Here is a 22,924-nt window from a genome sequence, read left to right on the forward strand (position 1 = left end):
AATGAATCCAAAGCTCCTTCCCTTCCTATTAATTATACCAAGTCATCATATGTAATCTTATTAATTTACGCACATGATGAAACAATCACTCCACTTAAACAGAATGGAAACGAGACAGCCTCTCTCAGACCCGATCGTTTAACCACGTTCACACTTCCACCGGAAAAATGGAAAAACGACGACTGTAAATACTTTAAAAAAGGAGGTAAAGTTAAACTAAAACACTGGAATTTTTCTTCGAAGAAAGTTTCCCTTGTTCGTTTACTCCGACCAAATCCAAGGCCACTTCGTCACGTCCCTTGGCAATCTATAAAAACCCTTCCACCATACAAAATCTGTCGCACCACATCACATCCGAGAATTCATATAGTTCCTGACATCTGAGATATTATTTCATTAAATCTGTTCCCTAGTTGCAATCTTTTGTTCCTGAGAATGATGAAGCGACAAATGAAGACGTTCATTCCATGTTTGGTGATATTAGTAACAATCATTTTACAATACTCAGAGTCAACCAAAGCTCTTGAAGTTGGTAATCAGTGATCATGCATATAACCCATCTCTCTTTCATCCCAATTCTTGGGCTTTTAGACCAATTTAGCTTCAATAACTATATGCCTGAATGTGTTTTTAAGCGTGTGTGTGAACGATGGAACAGAGTTCAGTTACATAGAAGGGAGCGCGAAGGGGCCTTCACGATGGGGTGAGCTGAAAGCAGAATGGGCGGCCTGTAAGAATGGAACAGTTCAATCTCCTATTGATCTGTTAAATCGCAAGGTGAAAGTGTTGTCCAACTTAGGGGACCTAGACAAGGGCTACAAGCCTGCCGCTGCTTCTATCCTCAACAGAGGCCGTGACATAACGGTGCCTACACATTCATCCAATCCAACTTTAAATAACATGCTATATACGTGCACGAATTAATTGCATTGCAAGCAAGTTAACCTACACATATACACAAGGATATCATAATAATATTGATGTTTCTTTTGGAAAATATACTGCAGGTGAATTGGGAAAGTGATGCGGGTTCAACAATAATCGATGGAACCCATTTCTTTCTCCAAGGAGCCCATTGGCACTGGCCAGCTGAACACCTCATCAATGGCAAGAGGTTCGCTCCTCTCTCATATTCCTCATTCAACGTGTACTATCATTTTTATTGTTTTTTTAAACTGATTCATTTTCAATATCGGATTTCCAATTACTAGGTATGACTTGGAGCTGCACATGGTCCATCAAATGACACTGCCCGATGGGACTAACAGGACCGCTGTGGTTGCTGTTCTCTACAAGCTTGGTCGTCCTGATCCTTTTCTCTCCAAGGTGGGTGAGTGTGTGTGTGTGTATCTCAAACAAAGTTATGAAAATACATATAGCAGCTATAACTGCCATGGCAGTTTGCAAGAAATGGTGGTGAGAACTGAGAATCGTTTGTTAAAAATATAACTCACCATATCTTAACGTGCGTGTTGAATGCAAATGAATTCAGTTGGAAGAGATCGTAAAGGAGATTGGAGAAGAGGGAGATGAAAAGAGCTTAGGGATAATAGATCCCTCGGAGATAGAACTGGGTGGCCCGATGTACTACAGATATATTGGATCACTCACCGCCCCTCCTTGCACTGAAGGTGTCATTTGGACTATTTCTAAGAAGGTACTGTTTATTCAAGTTATCAACTATTAATACCATTCAATTTTGCTATACCTTACCGTTCTCTTCATTCTATTATTTGCTATTGTCTCTTAATTATCTGAACTCCTGAAATCAATTATCTCAACAGATTAAGACTGTCTCAAGAGAGCAAGTAAATCTTCTCGTTAATTCAGTCCAATATGTAAGTATATATATCCAATAAATTCTTCAAGACTACGTATCGCATTGAGTTAATTAAACTAACGACTAATTAATTATTTAACTCTTTAATCATATACTGATCTTACCCCTTGCATGTGGTGTCACAGTATGCGAGGAGGAACGCGAGGCCATTGCAGCCCCTTAACAATCGAGAGATACAACTTTATGTCCCAAACGCCTACATTAATAAACCTCATTATTAATTTCCTGTATTCGTTACTTCTGTTCTTGTACTACACGGTACCAAGATTCATCTGTTTTCCGCTTCCAAAGCAATAAGTGCTGTAAAAACTGTTTACTATGATGCACATTTACTCGTTCTATATCTCCACGTGTAAGTTTATTCTTGTGTTCATTTATTTTTTTGATGAATAATACAATAAAGCCTTCATGTAGGACTTAGGAATATATTTTTTGACCACTTACTATACTACATTAATCCGCATTTGAATTAAAAACCTCTCTGTTGCTAGACATTTGATAGGACGTGGCGTGTTAAACAAGTAATTAGTTAGGGTGTAGTTTGTTTGATTAGAGATTAAAGCATTAATTCCTTGTACACTTAAAATTGAAAACCATTATATAGTTTACAAGTACGATCATCTCTCCGCTCCTTTTTAGAAGATGTTTTCAATTTAATTCCTGAGTATTATTATATAAAATCAGACAAATGTTCGGTAAATAATACTACAATTTATCGTAAATTTCATTTCATATAGGAATATTTTGATTATAAGTATCTAATAAATATTACAGCAAATTTTTTTTTTATTAATTTACAGTCTTTCAACCAAATTTGACTCGTTAGAAGAAAAAGCTTGGGGGGTCAAGAATATCTCAGTATTTCTTAGTTTCTATCATGTGTTCAGGAGAAATCCTAATCCAGTGCTTTCGCCTAACATACAAACAATATAACAATTAGCAGATAACAGAAGCCCAATAACAATGACCAACGTGGATCGCATACCAAGAGTTTCAACAAAATAGTTTTTTTAATATGCTTCATTATATAGTACATCGCCCCTCACTATAATGTTTTGTCATTAATTGATAAGTTAGTTCCAGACTTCCACTCATAAGTAGTTATTCATTTTCCATTCTTGCATTACGAAGACTGACTATACTAGCAATTTAGGATTTTGAAGTTTACTCTCGTGTGTATCGAATTTGAAGAAAAAGTGGCGTTAATAGTTTACACTTCTCTCCATTTATAGCGGGAAATGGAGGAACTCGATCGGTTGAAGCCCTCCCCTAAATAACCTTCCCCAAATAAAACTTTCAATTCGATTCTCCAATAACTTTTTAATAAAATAATCGTTCTTTACCCAAAGGCCAAAGCCCAAATTCACTACTCGAGTCATGAGAAAATGAGCATATGACCCCTATTTTGTCCACATTAATGTGTTAATGTGTCGAACAACAGAGGTTGCCTGATCAATATCAACGGGCTTCTTGAGATTCATGCAAATACATGATCAACTCTAGTTAGCAAATTAAAAAGAAAATCGTTTAAAAAACTCTATTTAAAGTTACAGTCAAGTAACATGATCATGGAAATCTAGTTAGCGAGCGTACGTAGCTTCAGTCCAACTACTTTAAGAAGTAAATCATGGCTATAGGAGTCACAGTAAACATAACAACCCTAAACTATTGCAAATGAGCAACCTGATCGTTAGCTAATCATTGACGCACTTCTTCAATGTTGGATGAGCACGATGCAGGTCCACCTTGCGTCTGTCTGGTGTTGTAGGATTTGCATTTTATACACTTATGCGCCAAAACGTGAAAGGTCACCTCCGATGTTTCCCCACAATCATTGCACAGAATCCAAACCTAGCCATTCCCAACAGAGATTCAGATTATTAGATGATAATCACCGTTGCAACTAAACAGACACAATAGGATACCAATGTTTACCATCTTATTTTGATATATTTCTGGCATAGGTGTCGATGCAACCTGAATATTTTGAAACGTTCAGAAAGTCTAGAGCTCTTTCTAGAAATACTGTAAGTAGATATAGATCAGAATATACGAATTCTGACAACAAAGATACCTCATGATCCAGTCTCTCCCACACACGGGACATGTCACAGATAGATTTTGAGCAAACAGGACAAGAATACCTGCCAAGTATTTTTGTCAGGATGAAGCAAAAGTTCTTAAACATATATACAATTATCATAGAATACAATAATATCCTTTCAGTTGGAGGACTAACTGGAAATGCCTCCCCATTTCTTTCACACATTCCAGATGAATAGAGTGACCACACGGCAATACAGTAATGTCTTTTGTGGTATCAAAAAGAAACTGCACATATATTGGAAAAACAGGAGATCAAATGATTGGTGCTAAAGTACTATACAAGACAAAAGAATATATCTATTCAAGATATCAGGGCCCTGCCCTTCTGAGTTCTGATGTTACCTCAAAGCAAACCGGACAATCGTGATGCATAGCTTTTTCCACGCAACGGTGTGAATCTTTCAACAATGTCGAATAGCAACATCCTAAAGATAAATAAAAATCATGATAACCCTTCTTAACAGTCAGTTTGACAGCCAAAAAAAAGTTAATTTGACATTGAATATTGAGAAGAAACGCAAATGGCTCATCCCTCGAGGAAAGTAAGTGCACAAGGCATTCAAACGCTTACCGCATTTGTTGCAGTGGAAAAAATTCTCCTTGCCTCCAATTCTGCAGATACAAATAGAATGTCAAAAACACAACAGATTAATTGGAGGTGAAACTTTAGGCACGAAACAGTTAAATGTAAAGAATCAAGGCATGGCATAGCTTGGACCTGCAGATGCCACATTCATTGCAATGGTACTGATTCTTCGATACCTGGAGTAAAGCATAATTGTTCGGTTATTAAAGGCCAAGAAAGGAGAACCAAGTTTTCAGGAGCGAAACGAGGCAAGAAGCTAACATCATCATCAAAAAACTTGCACTTGGAGCAGAAGTACTTCCCCATGCAAACACCGCACTGAATGCACATCTGCTGAACCTGCAGTGAAAAAATATGTCGAGAAAGTGGTTTAATCAATTTACACCGACTTTCTCTGTCATTATATATATTTCGGATGGATGACACATACATCTTGCTCGGTGCTACACAAGGAACAGATAACCTGAAAATAATCGCAGAAAGAATTTCCAGTTAGCACTTCCTTTTCAAGTTTTTTTTTTTTTTGGCCAAGTACTTCCTTTTCAAGTTGAATAGAGACTGAGTGCTAGTTTTTTTTTTCTTTTTCTACGATTAAAGATTAGTGATAATTTATGAAAAGTGGTAGGAAAGTAAAAAAGGAAAAGAAAAAAAAAAGAGCCATCACTCCTTTTCTTTTCTTCCATAATTTTTTTTTAAAGAAAATCCTGGCATTTAATATTCTTAAGAATAGTCAGTGTAATTAACTTTGCCAATTTAATAGAGTCAAATTAGCTGAACAGAGTATATCCAAGTTAAAACCTCATCCATTGCGTTTCTGTATTTCAAAATTGAATTCTTCAGTGTCCATTAATAGAGATCATGATTCATGCATTAACGATTAAATTAAAGCCAGATGCGGCACATAGCACGCACGGACCCAAAATGGAAAGCGCAAAGGTTTCACTGTTTCAGTTTGCCTTTTTCACCACGGCCGTTTAAATATTTCTAATATAAATATTACCGAGTATATGTCGAGCGTTAATTACAGCGTAATTATTAAAATAAGATGCGAAGTTAAGAGCAGCGTACTCTCTTTAAATCGTGACGAGGAAGGTCGTGGCGATCAACAGGGTCCAATTCAATCGAATTCTGTTGAAAGAGCGTTGGAAGTACATATTCAAACGTCCATCAAGAAGAAAGTTAATTATTTTCAAGAAAATATAAAATCAGAGTTAGACGGCCATCGTTCAACAACATCATCTACAAAAGCGAATCAATTGGAGTGGGATAGAAGTACCTTGGATTCATTATGGCAATGTCTGCAATCAAAGACTTCATTGCAACAAGGTGCTACTATCTTGCATCTCCTTCTATAGTGTGAACACCTTCAAATTCCAACGCCGACAGCCCCTGAATTAGTTCCTACCGACGATTTTCTCGAAAAGGAATCAAAACTCTTCAATGCATGGGCAAAAGTTGTATTGTAAATTAAATAAATTAATACCCGTAACGGCCATATCCTGTCTCAGAAAGAGAGCCGTCATCTAGATGAGAAATTCCATGGGCTGAAATCTGCGGCTCGACAATGCACTCCATCATTCCAGATTCTGCTCTTGCTTTCCGTTGAATACCTTAAAAAAGAATGATGAGTTGCAAATTAGAAGAATGAAGACAACACGACATTGATGACAATAGAAGGAATAAGAAAGGAAAGGAAAGGAGAGACAGAACCCTAACAGGAACAGAAAGGAGAATAACAGTGATGACTGATGATAATGGTGGCAGAGACTGAAGGCCTGGCTTAGAGGCGCGAAGGGGAGGTTTCTCTCCAGAGAGGAGAGAACGGAAGAGAGGGGAAGGAAAATGCGCGTTGCGGGGAAAATATCGGACAAAGTGAAATACCAAAAGAGCCCCTTCGCTTTATTTATTATTTCCGTGAATGTGAGGAAGACCGATGGCGAGGCGACACGCAAGCGCTTTGCCGGCCAACTAAATCGTCATCATCAATCAATTGTCAATTATTAAACATGACTTACTATCATTAAGCGCACACTTGCGAACATTGACAATGGGATCTAATAGTGACTGCTCAAGGGCTCAGATCTCAATACCTTTTTTAATTATTGAATTTCACTTTTTCACGTTCTATTTATTACACCATCAATTTTTATATATAATTTTTTTATTTTGTCTTTAAATATAAAAAATATCATCACTCATGATATTTTTCAAATAATTAAATAATTTTATCTTTATATTAAAAATGAGATTACATATTTTTTTGGATTAAAAAATGAGATGATATATTAATTGTATGTTTTATTACTCACTATCATAATATTAAGAGTGACATTATTAGGGATACAAATGAAAAATTATTCTAATTTTATGTATTTTTAATTAAATAATAATTTTATTAGTATATGATATTTGATTAAAAATAACTTATACATAGGAGAACTAAAATACGAATATATTTTTATAATTTTATTTATAAATCACTTTAATATATTTCATCAAAATCAAAAAATATTTTAAAATTTATTAACTCTATTTATAAATTTAAAATTTCTCAACTTTATTCTTATTATATATATATATATATATATTTACAATTTACTTTTTCTTTCTAGCATTCAATTGAGAGTAATGAAAAAAAATATGATGAAAATTTAATTTATTTATTTGGAAGGAGATATGTGTTTTTATTTATCCATGTGCTTATTTGGTATAATGCTCTTTGATATTTTAAATTAAGAAAATTCAAGTTTTCTACGTTTTTAATGAAAAATAATGATCTTTGAAGAGGATTGATATCTCATGAACAATCATATTTATCAAGATAATGTGAATCGAATCTCCAATAATAACAAGTTAAATTTAATTAAGCACCAACGGGTAAATTAAGTAGCTTAAAATACTGGGGTGGGTTGGGGACTTTTTTTGGGGGGGGGGGGGGGTGGGGAGGTTCTTAATACTTCTGCTTATGTACTTTATTGCTCCAATTAAATCAGAACCAATATATGTTCCATACCTTGTTTGTCCTAAAATTAATTGCATTGTTGATATTAATAAATAGCACTCGTTTATTTTAAAATTGCATATGTATTTGTCTTTAATTTGACGAAAAAGTGCACTGTACACATACGTTTAAGCACCTTAGTTTTCCACAAAATATTTAAGCATATCACCGTAATCGTCGATACAACTTCAAAAACGACTACGTTAACCTAATTAGCATAATATTCTACCAAGAAAACATTGAAAATTCTACAAGAGCATATATATTTCCTCTGTGCTGAATGAATCTGGCACATGACTGGAGTCTGTTTCTCGAAAGAACAGCGTGACATTATGCTCATCTTGCCCCCGCATTCAGACCCTAGTTGGTGGTTCATTTGAATTATGTTTATCTTCTCTTAAAATTAACAATAGCTTATTTTCTTGCATTATTGCCATGATAATTGTAGAAAGGATATTTCAACAATAACAAAGCTTGGAAGGAAAAAATTAGGTAGGTCATCAAACGAGAAATGTGTTGATGCATGAATGATTGTTTTTTGTTTTTTGTTTTTTTCCAAGATGAATGATTGTTTCATAGCTTATATCAAGAAAGATGCTCAATGGTACCGTGAATTTTTTTTATTTTCGACTGTTACCTCAAAAGGATTGCGTGAATTTCTTTATCATAATAAAAAAAAGGAAATCTTTTCGAAACTTTTTTTTTTGGCTAATTACACCAAGAGAATTTATATGTTAGTCAGACGATGCTTGGATTAACTAGGAGTAGGACATATCGCATAGTTAAAAAAAAAAATTACAAGTCACTGTACAGTAAATTAAAATGAAGAATAAAAGAGTACGATTCTATAAATATGTTTCACATACAATATCATAATTTTTACCTATGTTATAATCATAATTCATACATCCTAAAAGATTTGTTTTTCAAGTCGACGTGAGTATTATAATTTATAATTAATATCTATACAGCGTAGATCAGTAAGAAGGATAACATGCAAAAAGAAAAAAAGAAAAGCGGAAGATTATAATTGATGACACGATCTATTTAAATTAGAGCTTTACTTAATTTGAAGCTCTTGCTGTTTGGGCAATTGTGTATACAACAAATTAGTTAGAAAAGTTAATTTCTATCCACGGATTATATGCCCTAATTCTTAAGCGTTTAAATCTTCTAAAATTAAAGTTTTATATTTTATAAAAAAATAATAAAACAAGTAAAAATATTAAAAAAACTTCATATAGATTTACTAATATCAGAATTTAAATTTTATAGGAAAAAAGAAATGATGGGGAATGGGGGAGAGGAAGGGAGAAAAAAAAAATGAAAAGCGATGATAGATAAGAAGAGGATAATACTACTAATAAAAAGGAATATTGAACAGTTTTTTTTTTCATGCATTGAAAGGTTATGAACCATTTAATATGACACCATTATATGTTAATAAAATAAATATTGAACTATTATTACAACTGTCCAATATGGTCCAAAGACCCATCCAATATAATATCCAAATGACCAGTAAAAGGAAAGTATATATTGAATGGTTATTTACCAGAATCGTGTAATATAAATAATATATTGGGCAGTTATCATGATAACCATTCATTATATTAAAATTTTTTTATTACCATAGTTACGTTTTTTATAGCCTCTTGCAATAGTATAATGTAAATACGAATAAGTCCAATTCATAATTACACTAAACTAAATTTAATTATAATAAACTAACAATTTTATTCAAATAAAAAATTATTTATTATACAATTGCTGAATATAATACTAAAAAAAATAAAGTTGTTTGCTATACTAAACTAAAATTATTCTAAATTGTAAAATTTAAATGAGAAAAATTAAAATAAAAATGTGTAGTTCACTTATTTTTGCCCCATAGTTGGAAAATAAACTCACACAATTCCTCAATAACTTTGTTAATGTAATGATCTCCAAATTCTTTACAATATGAATGATGATAATATTGCAATAATGTAATATGATAACAAAGTTAACTACTTTAGGAAATTAAAATTTATAATCATATATAATTGAATCTAAATAACATGCATACCATAATGGCGATTAAAATCATCCCATGAGTGATGATGTCTTTAAGAAATTTCATTAGTAATATCCATAATCTTTGTTATATACTATTTGTTGCGGGCACTACATAGAAAAACTAATAAACATATCATTGAATTAATTAAAATATTAGAGTCAATTGTTAAAATTAATAGTGATAAGTACCTTTATTATTTTTTAATTAGGGTAGACTAGATCGTATAACATGTACCTTAATGGTGCAGGCAAGTTCTTTTCACTGCAATAAAGCACCATAGCCCTGATAAGAAAAAGAATAAGTTGAAATTAGAAATTCAAAATGAAAAAAAAAATAAAAATATTAATCAAAATATAAACTTACAAATTAAATAATTTCATCGTGTCTAGTCTATTATCTGGTTACCCACTAGCAAAATCCAAATAGTAGAACTTTTCAATTTTAATAGCAGTCGGCATAATGCCAATCAGCATCCAGTGGCTCCTAAAACAATTTGAAAGCACATTTCATCAACCTTAAAATGATAAGATAAATTAAATTAATTAGGATACCATTGAACTCATCTTTGTACATAAGGTACTGATAACTTATAAAAATTTATATCATCTCAGCGCATTTTCCTACAATTTCATATGCTTTTTAATGAAATTGTGCATATTTTTGGTACATATGATAGGAAAATGTGCATATCTCACATTTGGGTTTAAATGACAAAATCTTTGTGTGAATTGTGCATAATTCTTTATCTTGATATAATTAATCTTGAATTCACAAAATTTCTTACCTTCTTAGGTTATTAGAACATTATTTGAGGAGTAGGAGTTATGAAGTTATTACATCAAGAAAGAGTCAAGACAAATAGTGAGGAATTAAACCTTAGCCCAAGCACTTTTAGCCTCAACCAAAAGCTAGCAACAAGACACTACTAACACGTTTTGGCTACAGTTGAAGTCTTGACTAAGAGGTATTAGTTGCAATTGAGGAAGAATTGGCTGCAGCCGAAAGAACCTAACCAAGAGGTTTTGGCCGCAGCCAAGGAAGAATTGGCCGTAGCCAAAAGCCTCTTAATGAAGCTATGCATTTTTGAATCAGACTTAAAGCTAAGGTTATATATGTAAAATTCTTGCACTTTGAAGAGAGAGCTGCGACTTTCAAAAGTTCTTTGAGGTTTTCTATGCTAGGGTTTAAGGTTTTTGAAGGAGATTTAGCCAATGATTGAAAATTTGAAGAGATTAAAATGGATTTTTTAAAAATTTTCTTCTTCTCTTCCCTCTTCTCTCTTTGTCTCTGATATGGATGCTGCATATTGTGACATGTATGGCTCTTTTCTAAACATGGGTGGCTAGTTTTATTGTTCTAAGATTATTTTAAACTTTTGTATGGATTAATGCTTGAATATTCCTTTCTTTTGGAAGTTTATTATATACATGTGTCTATTTTATCATTTGCTTAATGCTTTTAAATGCTTGATCACCATTTATATTGTTTTGTTCACTTAAATTGTGCTTGAGAGAGCCAATTTAGGTGTAAGACTTGGATAAAATAATGTTGCACTTGAAATTTATAAAGATAAATGAATGATTTTATTGGTAAAATAGAAATATTTTATTAACCCTTTATAGTCACATTAAGATCAGAGCTTAAAAATTATTTTCACTAATTATTTTTAAGAGATTGTGAAATTTTAGTGTTTGCAAGTATATTTGATTTTGACTTGAGAAAGCCTTTTCAAGTAAATTAGAATATTAGACTAACACTTATTTTTATTAAAAATTTATTTGAGAGAAATTAATTTAAGTTTCATGAAATATAAATGGGAGAGATAATCTTAAATCCTTACCTCTGAAAGTCAAGGTTTCAACAAGTTTTAATTGCTTTAAAATAATTGTAATCCAATTTTTGTTACTTTCATGCAAACATACTCTTAATGTTGCTCAACCTATCTTAAAGCTTAATAATGAATTTTAACTCTCATTTGCCTAAATTTTCATGGGAACGACAACTTTATAATATTCTATACTTGTAACGACCCGTACGTTTGCAGTAACATTTGAAGGCAAACAAGTACCATAAATAACATCATCATAATATGATTCTTTGCCTTTAAGTACTTTGCTAATGTTTGAAGTTGGCCATGCTGCACCTCGGCAGTGATATTATAATGAGCAGAGATATCATAAAGACAGACAAAAACAAACTTTGACACAAGATTACCAAGGATGATAAAAATTTTATATAGTTACCTAAATGAAAATAATAATAAAAAAATTATTATATCATATTAAGTTTAAAATATAATAAAAGTTCATATAAACAATATGTACCTCGTATAAAAATAAACCATATTTTGGCTTATCGAAACATGTTGGAGGACTTCGTTGACCATTTCAGTCCTAATTACATCGTGTTGTTTTCTGTTGTGCTTGCTTTGGTCAAAGTTGATAAACACCATAGAATTAGAAAATAATTTTGCACACACTTCAAGTATACTTTGGTAGGTTTTTGGCAATCAGTTCGACACGACTATCTCAATCTTAGATAATTGACCTAATTGTTAGAACATTTATTTTCATGATTTTTTTTGACATTGCATTTGAAAATATATATATATATATATATAATCCAAACAACATTAGGGTCCATGTGTTTAAGATTAAAAAATAATTTTTAAATACTTTAGAAATTTTGCAATAAGTGATTTATTCTATAATAAGTGATTTATAATTAGAAATTATTTTATATTAGTTACAATAATAAAAGATCATTTTTCATTTACAATAATAAGTAAAATATATATTTCAATATTAACATTAATATATAAACCCAACCATTACGAAAATTATATATTATCAATGTATAAAAGTTGCTTTCATTAAAAATTTACATTCCTATTTAAAATAAATAAAAAAATTTCTTGTGTGAAAAAATTCCTTTTAATTAAAAAAACTTCAATAAAAGAGCTATTAAAATACCAAGCTATTAATTTCAAACGAAAGGTTGATAACATAACAACATAAAAATAAAACTTTTCAAGGCCTTTTGCACTCACCTCAATCATAACATCATTATCATCAACAACAACAATAATATCATATGCTATATAAAGTTAAAACTTACACACGAGTAATAATTTCGAATAAGTTAAAAGTACTCATATACAGTTTCAATCATTATGAAATTTCATGCACAACTCAAGTCTCAACCATCAATCAAATAATCAAATGATAAAAAATTTTCAAGCAAACCTAGTTGCATATTGTTCAAACAAAAAATATAAAAAAAATAGACTATAAATTCAAATACAAAAACCTAAATATAACTCCCATATAATCATACATTATTAGCCTAACATACATTTTCAAGTTATCCATAACTTAAACTTCATGTGGGTGTTGGCCAAAGGTTTTTTTTTTTATGAAACATTTTATCGAATACCTTGCGTGCGACAATGACAACCCAAAATCAATATAATCTAATCTAACAAACCAAAGCCTAATAAAAAATCAAACATGTCACAAAAACCAAGTTGAACCGTTTAAGATCAAGAGATTTAGAGGAAATGAGAAGAAGATAAGACACGGTACTTGTGAAATGACACACAAACACCCAATGGAGGAGAGGAGCAGACCCACAAAGTTAGTGTCTACGGCATTTCAAAACACAACAAAACAACGGTGAAGGCCATCGATAGTGCAAAAATGAGAGAGGAAGAGAAGAGGCACAAGAAGGAGGATGCTGAACACTGAAAATGAATATGATTTAAGGGGTGAGGATCTAATATAAAGGCATGTATTGGACGATTAACATTATAAGAGATATTATTGGGCAGTTATTAATAATAACCATCTAATATTTTTTATTTAGATATTTTAACTATTTGAAAATTTCAAACATATATTGAATGGTTATACTAATAACCGTCCAATATATGAGAATATATTATGACCATTCAATAAGACCTGTTATTTATTTTTTATTTTGTGTTATAATCATAATAATTCATAAATACTAAAAGATTTGTTTTTCAAGTCCACGTGAGTATTATAATTTATAATTAATATCCACAGAGTGTAAATCAATGCAAAGGATAACATGTAAAAAAAGGGGAAGGGGGGAAGATTATAATTGATGACACAATCTATTTAAATTAGAGCTGTTTTTACTGAACTTGAAACTCTTGCTTTTGGGCAATTGTGCATACAACAAATTAGTTAGAAAGGTTAAAATTAAGATTTACTAACAATTTCTTGAGGATTTAAATCTTCTAAAATTAAAGTTTAATATTTTCTAAAAAATAATAAAACAAGAAAAAATATTAAAAAATCTTCATATGAATTTACTAATATCAGGATTTAAATTTTACAGGAAAAAGATATAATAGAGAAAGAGGGAAAAGGAAAGGGAGAAAAAAAATCAAAAGCGGCCATAGATAAGAAGAGGATAAATAAATCCAATAAGAGAGAGAGAGAGAGAAGAAGAGGATAATGCGATGGGGGGAAAAGTCGGTGAAAGGACAGACAAACCATTTGTTATTCGGTTGGGGAGGGAGGGCGTGGCAGACGATGGGAGCAGGAGGATCAGTAAAAGCCTTCCCAAATTCGCCGCACACTTGATTGCAGTCAGTTGTGATATTTTGACCAATAATATTTAAACACGTGTTTGCATTCTATCTCCACCTTGTCCATTTCGTCTGCCCTTTTCATCATTCTGCTTCCCCTCTCTTATCCGTCTCCGCCTTCCGCATGATTTTTTAAAAGTGATCCCTGGATCGCTTTTCTTTGTTTGAAAAGCTTACTTTTGATTTATAATTTTTTACAAATAAAATTATATATTTCAATAAATATTTATTATAAATTTTTAAAAACATTTTTTATACTTTATATTAATAAAAAATAATTAATACATGTTTATATTTATTAATACAAAATATTTTAGTTTAATTTTTTATTTTTAAACTCAATTATTATAATTAATTAATTTTCTTAAATTGTGTTATTTATCTTTTTCTTATACATTTTTAATCCTGTCTATTTATAACATATTTTTCTTTTCAACATTTAATAAAAGGTAAATAAAAAATTTAATAATATAATTTATAAATAAAATAAATTTTTTTCTCCTTACTTTGCAAATATGACACTATATAGAAATGAATTAAGTATAGGAGAAATTATTATCCGTGACATTATATAGAAATGAATTATGTATGGGAGAAATTATTATCTGTGTCTTTATTTTTATTTATAAGCAGAATTATAAATTTCAAAAAGTACTTGTCATATTTTATTCAAATTCTCTCGCATAAAGTCAATACTTATTTTCACTAAAAAATTTTGATTTATTAATTATGGGCATAATTGAGACTAATTTTTAAATATCAGTCATAATTATTATATTTAACCAACTATTTTAAATTGTGTAAATTAATTATTTTCTCCTGTATTTGAAAACTGAGGGGGTACTGATTACAATTTCAATACTAATTAAAACTATTTAAAAATATTAAAATTTTAATTTTCATTACCAAAATGTTTATATATAATATTTAATAAAAATATAATTAAAACTACATAAGATTCCAACTCATATTTTTTTTAGAACTGTAAATTAGTTAGTAATACCTTATCGTATGGTTAATTTATCATTTACGGTTTACACAGAGTTTTCGCGCTTTTTTTTCTCGTGAAGGAGCATTTTTGGCCTTTGAGGTTTTATTTCTATATAAAAATCAATTTAAAACTTTTAAGTTTCATTTTGTTTTCTAACATCAAAGTAAATAAATTCCACTTGATGGAATGAACTGAAATCTGCATGTCTCCCATTCATTTTCCATCAATTTTTTATGGAATGAATGATGCTGTTCAGAGTGGGAGAAGAAATAAAAAGACTCACTTGCCTTATATTTTCACACAAACCATTCCATCTCATCAAAAATTAAGTTAATTACTTTATTTAGTAAATTGTTATCATATCCTATCCATTCCAATTATATTTCTATTCTCCTGGACATAATAATGCAAACATATCCCCATCTTATTTTAATCATACCAAGCAAAAGTTTGATAATATTATTCTCATTCTTATTTCTATTCTCATTTTTTATTATTCATACCAAAGACAGTGAGAATTTTCTCCCAGTCACAGAGAAAATGTATTCATAAATGATTGAAAAGATTTCAGTGAATCCTTCCTAGTCCAACTTTGGTTATTAAAAAAAAGGGGAAGCGTAGTCCTACAATAGAAGGTAAAAGTTTGGAGGGTACGAGTTTTTATGTTGCATGGTGAGCCCAATTTGTAGATTTTATTGGTTGGTCCAACCAACAAAGGCGACTGCAGCCCATGGCAAAACTACAATCAGAAAGCAAGTTGTGGCCCGTGGAATGCCCCATTGCAAAACCCATACCAAACATATGTCAAAAAACACCCTCACGTTCAAGTGATGTAGCCCAGCCCACCAGCCCATTCGAGAACTTCAATGCAAATGATTTATGCCCTCAAAATCACTGATTGACCAACAAAGATTGGCTTAATTGGCAAGTATTTGACTAATAATTTACAAAATTATGAAATTAAATCCCACTGCTAAGGTGAGTACTTGTTAATAGATAATCTATGAGCACTTTTTGATCCCGAAAGTATGCTTGCCCTGATAGTCTCTTAAAATTTAACTCACGTGAATTTATCCTCCACACATATATACAAGAATTTTGAAAGTGCAAGCCTAGTTTTTACCAACAAGTATTGCCAAGAACTAAAAATATGCAGTTTCACGGACACAAAAGGCTTTTATCTTTTAGTGTGTCACGTCTTTTCTGGCCAATAAAATAAATTCATTGCATTTAAAAGTACCGACCCAGTCAACTACCAATGAAAGCATCGGTGCTAGTAAACAAATGGAAGGAGGATGGCAGGTTAACCCGTTCTCTCAAGACTCGTCCTCTATTATAATACTCAGCAAGCCAATCATCTGCCTGGTTTGCAGAATTTCAGATCCAAATCAGGAAGGGGAAAAAAAAAATTCCCATGTGACAGCCATGTTTGACCTCTCTAGTCCAATCACCCTGAATTTGTTCACAAGCTTATGCTTAAGAAAGATTTTGGATTTGGTGGTTGTCATGTGATTTGAGATTGAATTGAATCTGCATAAAAAAAAAAAAAATCTGAATGCATGACAGGAAAAAAAAAACGGTGTTATAGAAACAGTTGGAGGGGGGAAAAATTTGTTGGTGTCTGTAATTTGAGAAAAAGAACTGAGGAGAATGGGGAGATGTAAGGTGAGAGCGTGAGCGTGAAATAGGAAGGAGCCACCGTGACAGTTACAAAGCACAGCTCTCAGTTTGAAGGCGAAAATGAGAAGAGGCAAGAGACGCGATCACAGCAATACATTTACCCACAATCACAGACCTTGCATTATCACTATTTCAGTATTTCCTCTTCGTGCGGCCCTAACCCACGTGCTCTCTCTCTCTTCCCCCATTCTTGCTCCAGACGAAAGTGAGTTCAGTAATGGCATATATATATAAAAACACACACACTCCTATCTGTGGTCCTCAACAACTCATTTCTTATAATAATCTTGCCCCTTCTGTCTCCCCTCAAAGCTCTGTTTTTTTCCTACCCATTTTTTGCCCCCTATTCTAATCGATTCACCTTTTTTTTTTAATTTATCTCCGTTTCTTCATTTTCTTTTTCATATACCATCAATCAATGCTGCACCTATATGACCGGGTTAGGCCGGTTTGGAGTATTCGGTAGTAGTTGTATCATTGTGGCTTCACAAGTCCAGACTCACAATAAGTTAAGGATAGGAGCATGAGAGGCATGAACATCTCCCCCCCCCCCCCTTTTTTTTTCAAAAACGTCTAAAGGTTTACATTTTAAAATCAGATAAAGGATGCGCCTGTACCACTACTAGGAAAGAGTTTTTTTTTTTTTTGGGGGGGGGTAAATAATTAAAGGATTAAAGACAAATATATAAACGTTGCAGTTATGGGTTTGGTAAAGAATCTAAAGTACTGTGTGGGGGTGATGTCCAAGTGGTAAAAAGCAGAGACGGACCCGAGCAAGCAGTAGCAGAGGAGAGAGGACAAGAAGGCTGGTCCAAATGATAAAAGGGGAAGGGGTGCTTGATTAATTTAGGTGCTGTAATCCAGAGTTGTTTCCACGTGCTCTCTGTTCTTTTCCTCTCTCGACCTCTCATAATGATTGATGATGATGATGATGATGGAAAAAATCTTCCCTTCAGTCTCTGCTTTCTGCCTCTGCCTTCCATGGTTGCCAAATGCGAGTGAACAACAAAAAGTCTGCGGGTGCAATTTATCGTATTTGTGGGTGGCATATTCAAATTAAAGGTGGGTGCATGGCAGTTGGACACACATGTTGCTTTGAGGGATCTACGGATCTCAGTATTGTGTTGTGTGGTGTTAGACTTGGTACTGAAGATGTATGGAAAACTCACAACTGAGGAGGTGGTGGAATGTGAAAATGCTGTGACGAAGCAGCCCCACTCGCCTTCACTTTTTAGTTTGCCTGTCTCGCTTTTATTTCTAGGCGGTGTGCTGTGGGGCCATTCTCACTTAACGGCCATATTCATTCCTTCATCTCTCCTCTTCCCGCCGGCCCCAAATTCTGCTCCCAATCACCTCCCTCCCTATATAATTCATTATTCACACCAGTAAATGTTTCAAATGTTGGTACAATATTATTATTATTATTATTATTTGAAAAAAAGATGAGCATGCTGATGAACTCTCAACCCATCACATTTTTCATATGCCTTCCAAATGCATTATTATACTTAATCCAATTTCATTGAAATTCAACAAACCTTGCAAACCCCCCCCCCCCCACAAAAAAAAAGGGCTAAACAGTAAAGAGAAAAACTTCATTTTTATCATATATTCCCTTTAATATAATTTATAAGTTATTTCTAACATGTTTTGTCCAAACTAAAATTAACTATATCTTAAAATTTAATAAATTTTTAACTCTACTCTTAATAATAATAAAAAATATTTTTTATAATTCTAACATTTGATATGGCAAAAATGTAAAGATAAACATAAAAAATAGTAAAGTTTGATCAAAATTAATTTTTTTATTTGTCTTATAAGACCAGATAAATAAATTAAAGTGTAATTAGAACATCTGTGCATTCTGTTAAAAAAAAATCCTCTGGGTAAGGACTTGGTGTTCAGTATCGTAAAGTAAGTGATTCTTGTATGCGCTTTTCAAAGTTTCGTTTTCCCCTCCATCTTATTTAATGGATTAAAAAAAAATTAAAATTTATTAACTTTATTTAAAAATTAAATAATTTTTAATTTTATCTCTATTAATATTTAAATTTAAATTTTTTATTTTCTTTTATCAATATTTAAAAAATAAAAAAATCAAAGTCATACCTTATACTCCTCCAATCTTATACATTAATCATCTTCTAAAAACATAATTTAATCCACTTGCTAATTGATAAGAATGATTTGTTTTAAATTAAAATTTTTAAACTGCTTTTAAAAAGTGAGAAAAAAAGACAAAAAAACATAATAATAAATTGTTTGTTTAGTTGAAGGCTATATCTGAAATTTCATCCATTTTTAGTTTCTATATTTTTATTGTATCAATATTAATAAGGTTAATTGAAGTAACTTAAAAATAAAAATGTATAAAATATTATGTATGGACCCAAAAAACCCCTCCCTGTCTGCCTTGAAAGAAAATATAAATTAGATTTTAAATTTACACGCAATTTTTTTAACTTCCGAGCTTGAGAAAAAATGCTAACTTCAATAAAAGTATTTATTTACTCTAGAATCTTTGAACGAGACATTTAATTCTGGTACAAGAAACGATACATGTAATCACATGTTAAACTCTTTCTTTGGATTTTAAGATCCAGAACCTAGTTTTCGGATGCTTAACAAGAAATAATAAATTTAAATCATATTTACCCGATAAAAATTATATGTCTAGTTCAAGGGATTAAAAGCAATTTCTACATCAAAGGGAGAGTAGATTTGAGAGGGGATGAAAAGAGGTGAAATCACACACGTAGACCCGCGTTATAATACATTCAGGGCTGCACAATGCAGGGAAACAAATCCTCCCCCATCATCACGATTCCATCAAGATCAACGGCCACCAATTCAACGCATAATTTAAACGAAGATGATGAAAATGAACAAAGATACACAAATTTCAGATACAAAGGGCATGAAACCCAAATCTAATCTAAGATTCGGACTCATCCTCGAGCTCAGTAGTCTGCGGTGGGTAGCTGCTCGTGGGTGTGGTGGACGAAGACAACCTCATAGATGAGCCCGGCGAGCCCACCACCAATAAGTGGTCCGACCCAGTAGACCCACTGGTTCTCCCAGCTCCAGCTCACCAACGCTGGCCCGAATGAAACTGCCGGGTTCATGGATGCCCCGTCGAAGGCCCCACCCGCCAGAATGTTCGCTCCCACGATGAAACCGATCGCGATGGGCGCTATTATTTGCAACTTGTCCCTCTTCGGATCGAGCGCTGTCGCGTACACCGTGTACACCAACCCAAATGTCATCACGATCTCAAACACCACCGCGTTCCAAACCCCAACTCCCGACGACAGTCCAAAAGTTGGTGTGCTCTGTCCAGCAGCATAGAAAAACCCCAACAATACCGTTATTACTAATCACCATCAAGTCATCAACTACATAATTAAACTCAATAAATAACGACGTATGGTCCACTTTCTGTTATTATAACTGAACCTGACGAGACAAGTACTGAAGGATGGCCTTACCAGCCCTCCGGTGACGAACCTCAGGAGCAGACAGGCAACGGTCGAACCGAGAAGCTGAGCAAACCAGTAGATGATGCCTCGCAAGAACGTGATGTTACCTCCGATGAAGGCTCCGAAGGTGACGGCGGGGTTGACGTGGCCGCCAGAAATGTTTGCACTGACGGAGACTGCGACGAACAGACCGAAGGCGTGAGCGATGGAGGCGGAGATGAGGCCGGCGGGGGTGGTGGCACCATCGTTGGTCAGCTTGTTGAAGGCCATGCCTGCGCCTTCACCGGCGAAGACGAAGATGAGGGTGGAGATGAACTCGGCCAACCCCGCCCTCAGGGTATCCGGGCGAGTGGCCTCCTCGGGCCTACCGACGGCGATGTTTCGGATCGGCATGTTATGGACGTGCTCGGAAATCAGACACTTTAAGGAATAGCGAGTGCTGGTTAGCACTTCTCACTTCCCAGCGGAGAGAGTTCGAGTGAATCTTTATATTGAGAGCGACCAGGATCATGAAACTGGCGATAGCAGGTTCCGGTAAATAAGAAAGAAGGAATGAGAAATAAATATTGAAGTTTGGAAATTTTTGTTAATTTGGTGACAGGCTGGGAGCTGCTAAATTTGTCGGAATATTTTTTTTAAAAAGGATAAATTTGTAGAAATAATATTGATAATGGTTGTAATTATTTTTGGGAGTTTCTTTGCTACGAGGATGCTTTGAGTAATGAGCGCCTCTGTCGTTGGCTCGTTGCTGTTGATACAGCGAAGCAATTCGGCGAAAGGCATCCAGGAAGTGTGACACGTGTCTAAGGAGGATAAGAGAGAGAGGCACGTAGTGGGGCGCAGGGGTGGGGACTGGTTAGGTTTGTCCTGTTTGGCAAATTGTTAGGGTCTGGAAAGGTCGAAAGAGATATATGGCTTAGCCCTTTAGAAAATGGATATTGAATGATATGGACTGTAAAATACGGATAAATAGGGATCCGATAATATTTTTTTGTGCGGATTTCTGATAATTTTTTCATAGCTCGTATAATTAAGTTAATGTTCCAAAGTAATCTGTGCTTGTCATATTAAAGTGGCTAGGAATAATGAAGAGTTAGATTAGATGATGGACGATAGAAATGAAGAATTTGCTTCCATACAGGGATGAGCGGATAAACGTGCTCTTTTGGACGTGACCCACCCGAAAAGCTGTTATTATTACCTGAGACCGTCTGACACGTGGGTGCTTTTTTCAAATAATTAACTTCCCACCAAGTTTTCATTCACATCAAAAGGGTCCTGGTGGAAGTTATTTACAGTACACACGCATTGGTCAGTGGTCGGTTTCCATGTATAATTCTAATTACGAATGCAAAATATGATATGATACCAACGACGAATTGTAAATCACGGATAGATGCAGAATGACGCTAATATAATAGGCATATCATATCATATAAATGTTAACACTAATAGGTGAAATTATAATTTGAGTTATGTCTGAAGGCATCATACTTAAAAGCTGTTTAATCATACGATACTTTTTTAAAATTAAATAGACACTTCTTATAAAATAAACAGGACGCAAAACAATAAAAATGTTTAAAATAACTCAAGCAATATAAACATTAATAAAGCAATGAGAGAAAGCCCACCTTAAAAGCTTTTCAAAAGTATGTGGCAAGCATTATTTTTTATAAATAGATATTTCAAAATTTAGGCAATAAAAATATATTAAACACAATTTAAAAAGTTTTATATAATAATAGGTTTTAATATATATGTTACAACATAAATTTATTTAAATAGTGTTTAATATTATTAATTTATAATAATTTTTTTAGATATTCATAAATATTTTATAATATTCAACAATAAATACTTGACAAAAATAACAATTAAGTCTCCTTTTGCAAAGTTTGAACAATGCATGTTATTTGGGTTTTATTATTTTGCTTGCATTGGCATGGCTAGACGTGGATGTTGTTTAATTGGTTTTCTAGGGTAAAAGTAGAACAATAAAAACGATTTAGTGGTAACATATGACAGTCAAAATGCCTATTCGGATCAGTTTAGCTGGTATGTCTGGATCCATCCTTTCTTTATAACTAAAAAAACGATTAAGGTATTCCACGCGAGCAATATGAAAAATTCCTCCACAGAGCTCAAGATTCAATTTAGGTTGTGTTTGAATGAATAAATTTAAGTTGAGAATTTAAATTTATAATATCATATTTAAAATCTCACATTTAAAATTTATAAATTTAAAATTATTTGTCTGGATAATATAAAAAATTTTAAATTATAATATTAAAATTCTTTGCCCGATCTTAAATAAAATTTCAAATTCTATATTTGAATTTAAAGGTAACTTAGATGATGTCAGTAATCCAGTTCCAATCAAAGTCAGCAGTCCAATCTAGATAAGAGGTGGCAGCTCGATGTTAGTCAACTCTTGCTATCCAATTACAGTAATCTAAAGATTGTGGATTGGACTTAAATGATGATACCAGACTATTCCCTATTAACAGTAGCATTTGGCATTGGACGAAGAAGGTAAATGCATTGAAGATAGGAATCAC

General features: G+C 32.8%; 2 protein-coding genes and 1 pseudogene across 3 annotated transcripts; 1 reads left to right on the plus strand and 2 right to left on the minus strand.

The window, feature by feature from the left end:
• The first annotated feature begins 330 nt into the window (after positions 1-330).
• On the plus strand, positions 331-2,266 carry LOC129303272 (alpha carbonic anhydrase 7-like). Its single transcript, XM_054942475.1, has 7 exons — positions 331-532; positions 659-864; positions 1,008-1,114; positions 1,212-1,326; positions 1,493-1,657; positions 1,785-1,838; positions 1,966-2,266. Exons 1-7 carry the CDS (start codon positions 436-438, stop codon positions 2,059-2,061), a joined length of 840 nt encoding a protein of 279 aa, XP_054798450.1. The 5' UTR covers positions 331-435; the 3' UTR covers positions 2,062-2,266.
• Positions 2,267-3,343: 1,077 nt separating this feature from the next.
• On the minus strand, positions 3,344-6,388 carry LOC129320589 (E3 ubiquitin-protein ligase RZFP34-like). 2 transcript variants are annotated; one of them, XM_054966116.1, is made up of 13 exons: positions 6,249-6,388; positions 6,016-6,142; positions 5,809-5,896; positions 5,601-5,660; positions 4,963-4,995; positions 4,794-4,871; positions 4,665-4,708; positions 4,518-4,558; positions 4,289-4,371; positions 4,080-4,171; positions 3,915-3,984; positions 3,776-3,817; positions 3,344-3,691 (listed from the first exon to the last, which is right to left on the minus strand). In XM_054966116.1, the coding sequence occupies exons 2-13, from the start codon at positions 6,108-6,110 to the stop codon at positions 3,539-3,541; spliced, it is 879 nt and encodes a 292-aa protein (XP_054822091.1). In that variant the 5' UTR covers positions 6,111-6,142; positions 6,249-6,388; the 3' UTR covers positions 3,344-3,538. The 2 variants fall into 2 exon arrangements, with proteins under 2 accessions (XP_054822091.1, XP_054822100.1); XM_054966125.1 differs by having other exon boundaries at positions 6,243-6,388.
• Positions 6,389-19,616: 13,228 nt separating this feature from the next.
• On the minus strand, positions 19,617-20,835 carry LOC129293991 (aquaporin TIP1-1-like; annotated as a pseudogene).
• Between the last annotated feature and the right edge of the window lie 2,089 nt (positions 20,836-22,924).

This window comes from Prosopis cineraria, unplaced genomic scaffold (genome assembly GCF_029017545.1).
Source record: "Prosopis cineraria cultivar Desert tree isolate PC_DT_omini unplaced genomic scaffold, ASM2901754v1 PC1, whole genome shotgun sequence".
Taxonomy (NCBI): domain Eukaryota; kingdom Viridiplantae; phylum Streptophyta; class Magnoliopsida; order Fabales; family Fabaceae; genus Prosopis; species Prosopis cineraria.

Coding starts and splice junctions, on each gene's coding strand:
- LOC129303272 (XM_054942475.1), top strand. CDS start 436: ATGATGAAGCGACAAATGAAGACGTTCATTCCATGTTTGGTGATATTA. Junction 1,115..1,211: donor CACCTCATCAATGGCAAGAG/GTTCGCTCCTCT, acceptor TCCAATTACTAG/GTATGACTTGGAGCTGCACA. Junction 1,327..1,492: donor CTGATCCTTTTCTCTCCAAG/GTGGGTGAGTGT, acceptor AAATGAATTCAG/TTGGAAGAGATCGTAAAGGA.
- LOC129320589 (XM_054966116.1), bottom strand. CDS start 6,110: ATGATGGAGTGCATTGTCGAGCCGCAGATTTCAGCCCATGGAATTTCT. Junction 4,996..5,600: donor CTCGTCACGATTTAAAGAGA/GTACGCTGCTCT, acceptor GATTATTTTCAG/GTTATCTGTTCCTTGTGTAG. Junction 3,692..3,775: donor AAATATATCAAAATAAGATG/GTAAACATTGGT, acceptor GGGAATGGCTAG/GTTTGGATTCTGTGCAATGA.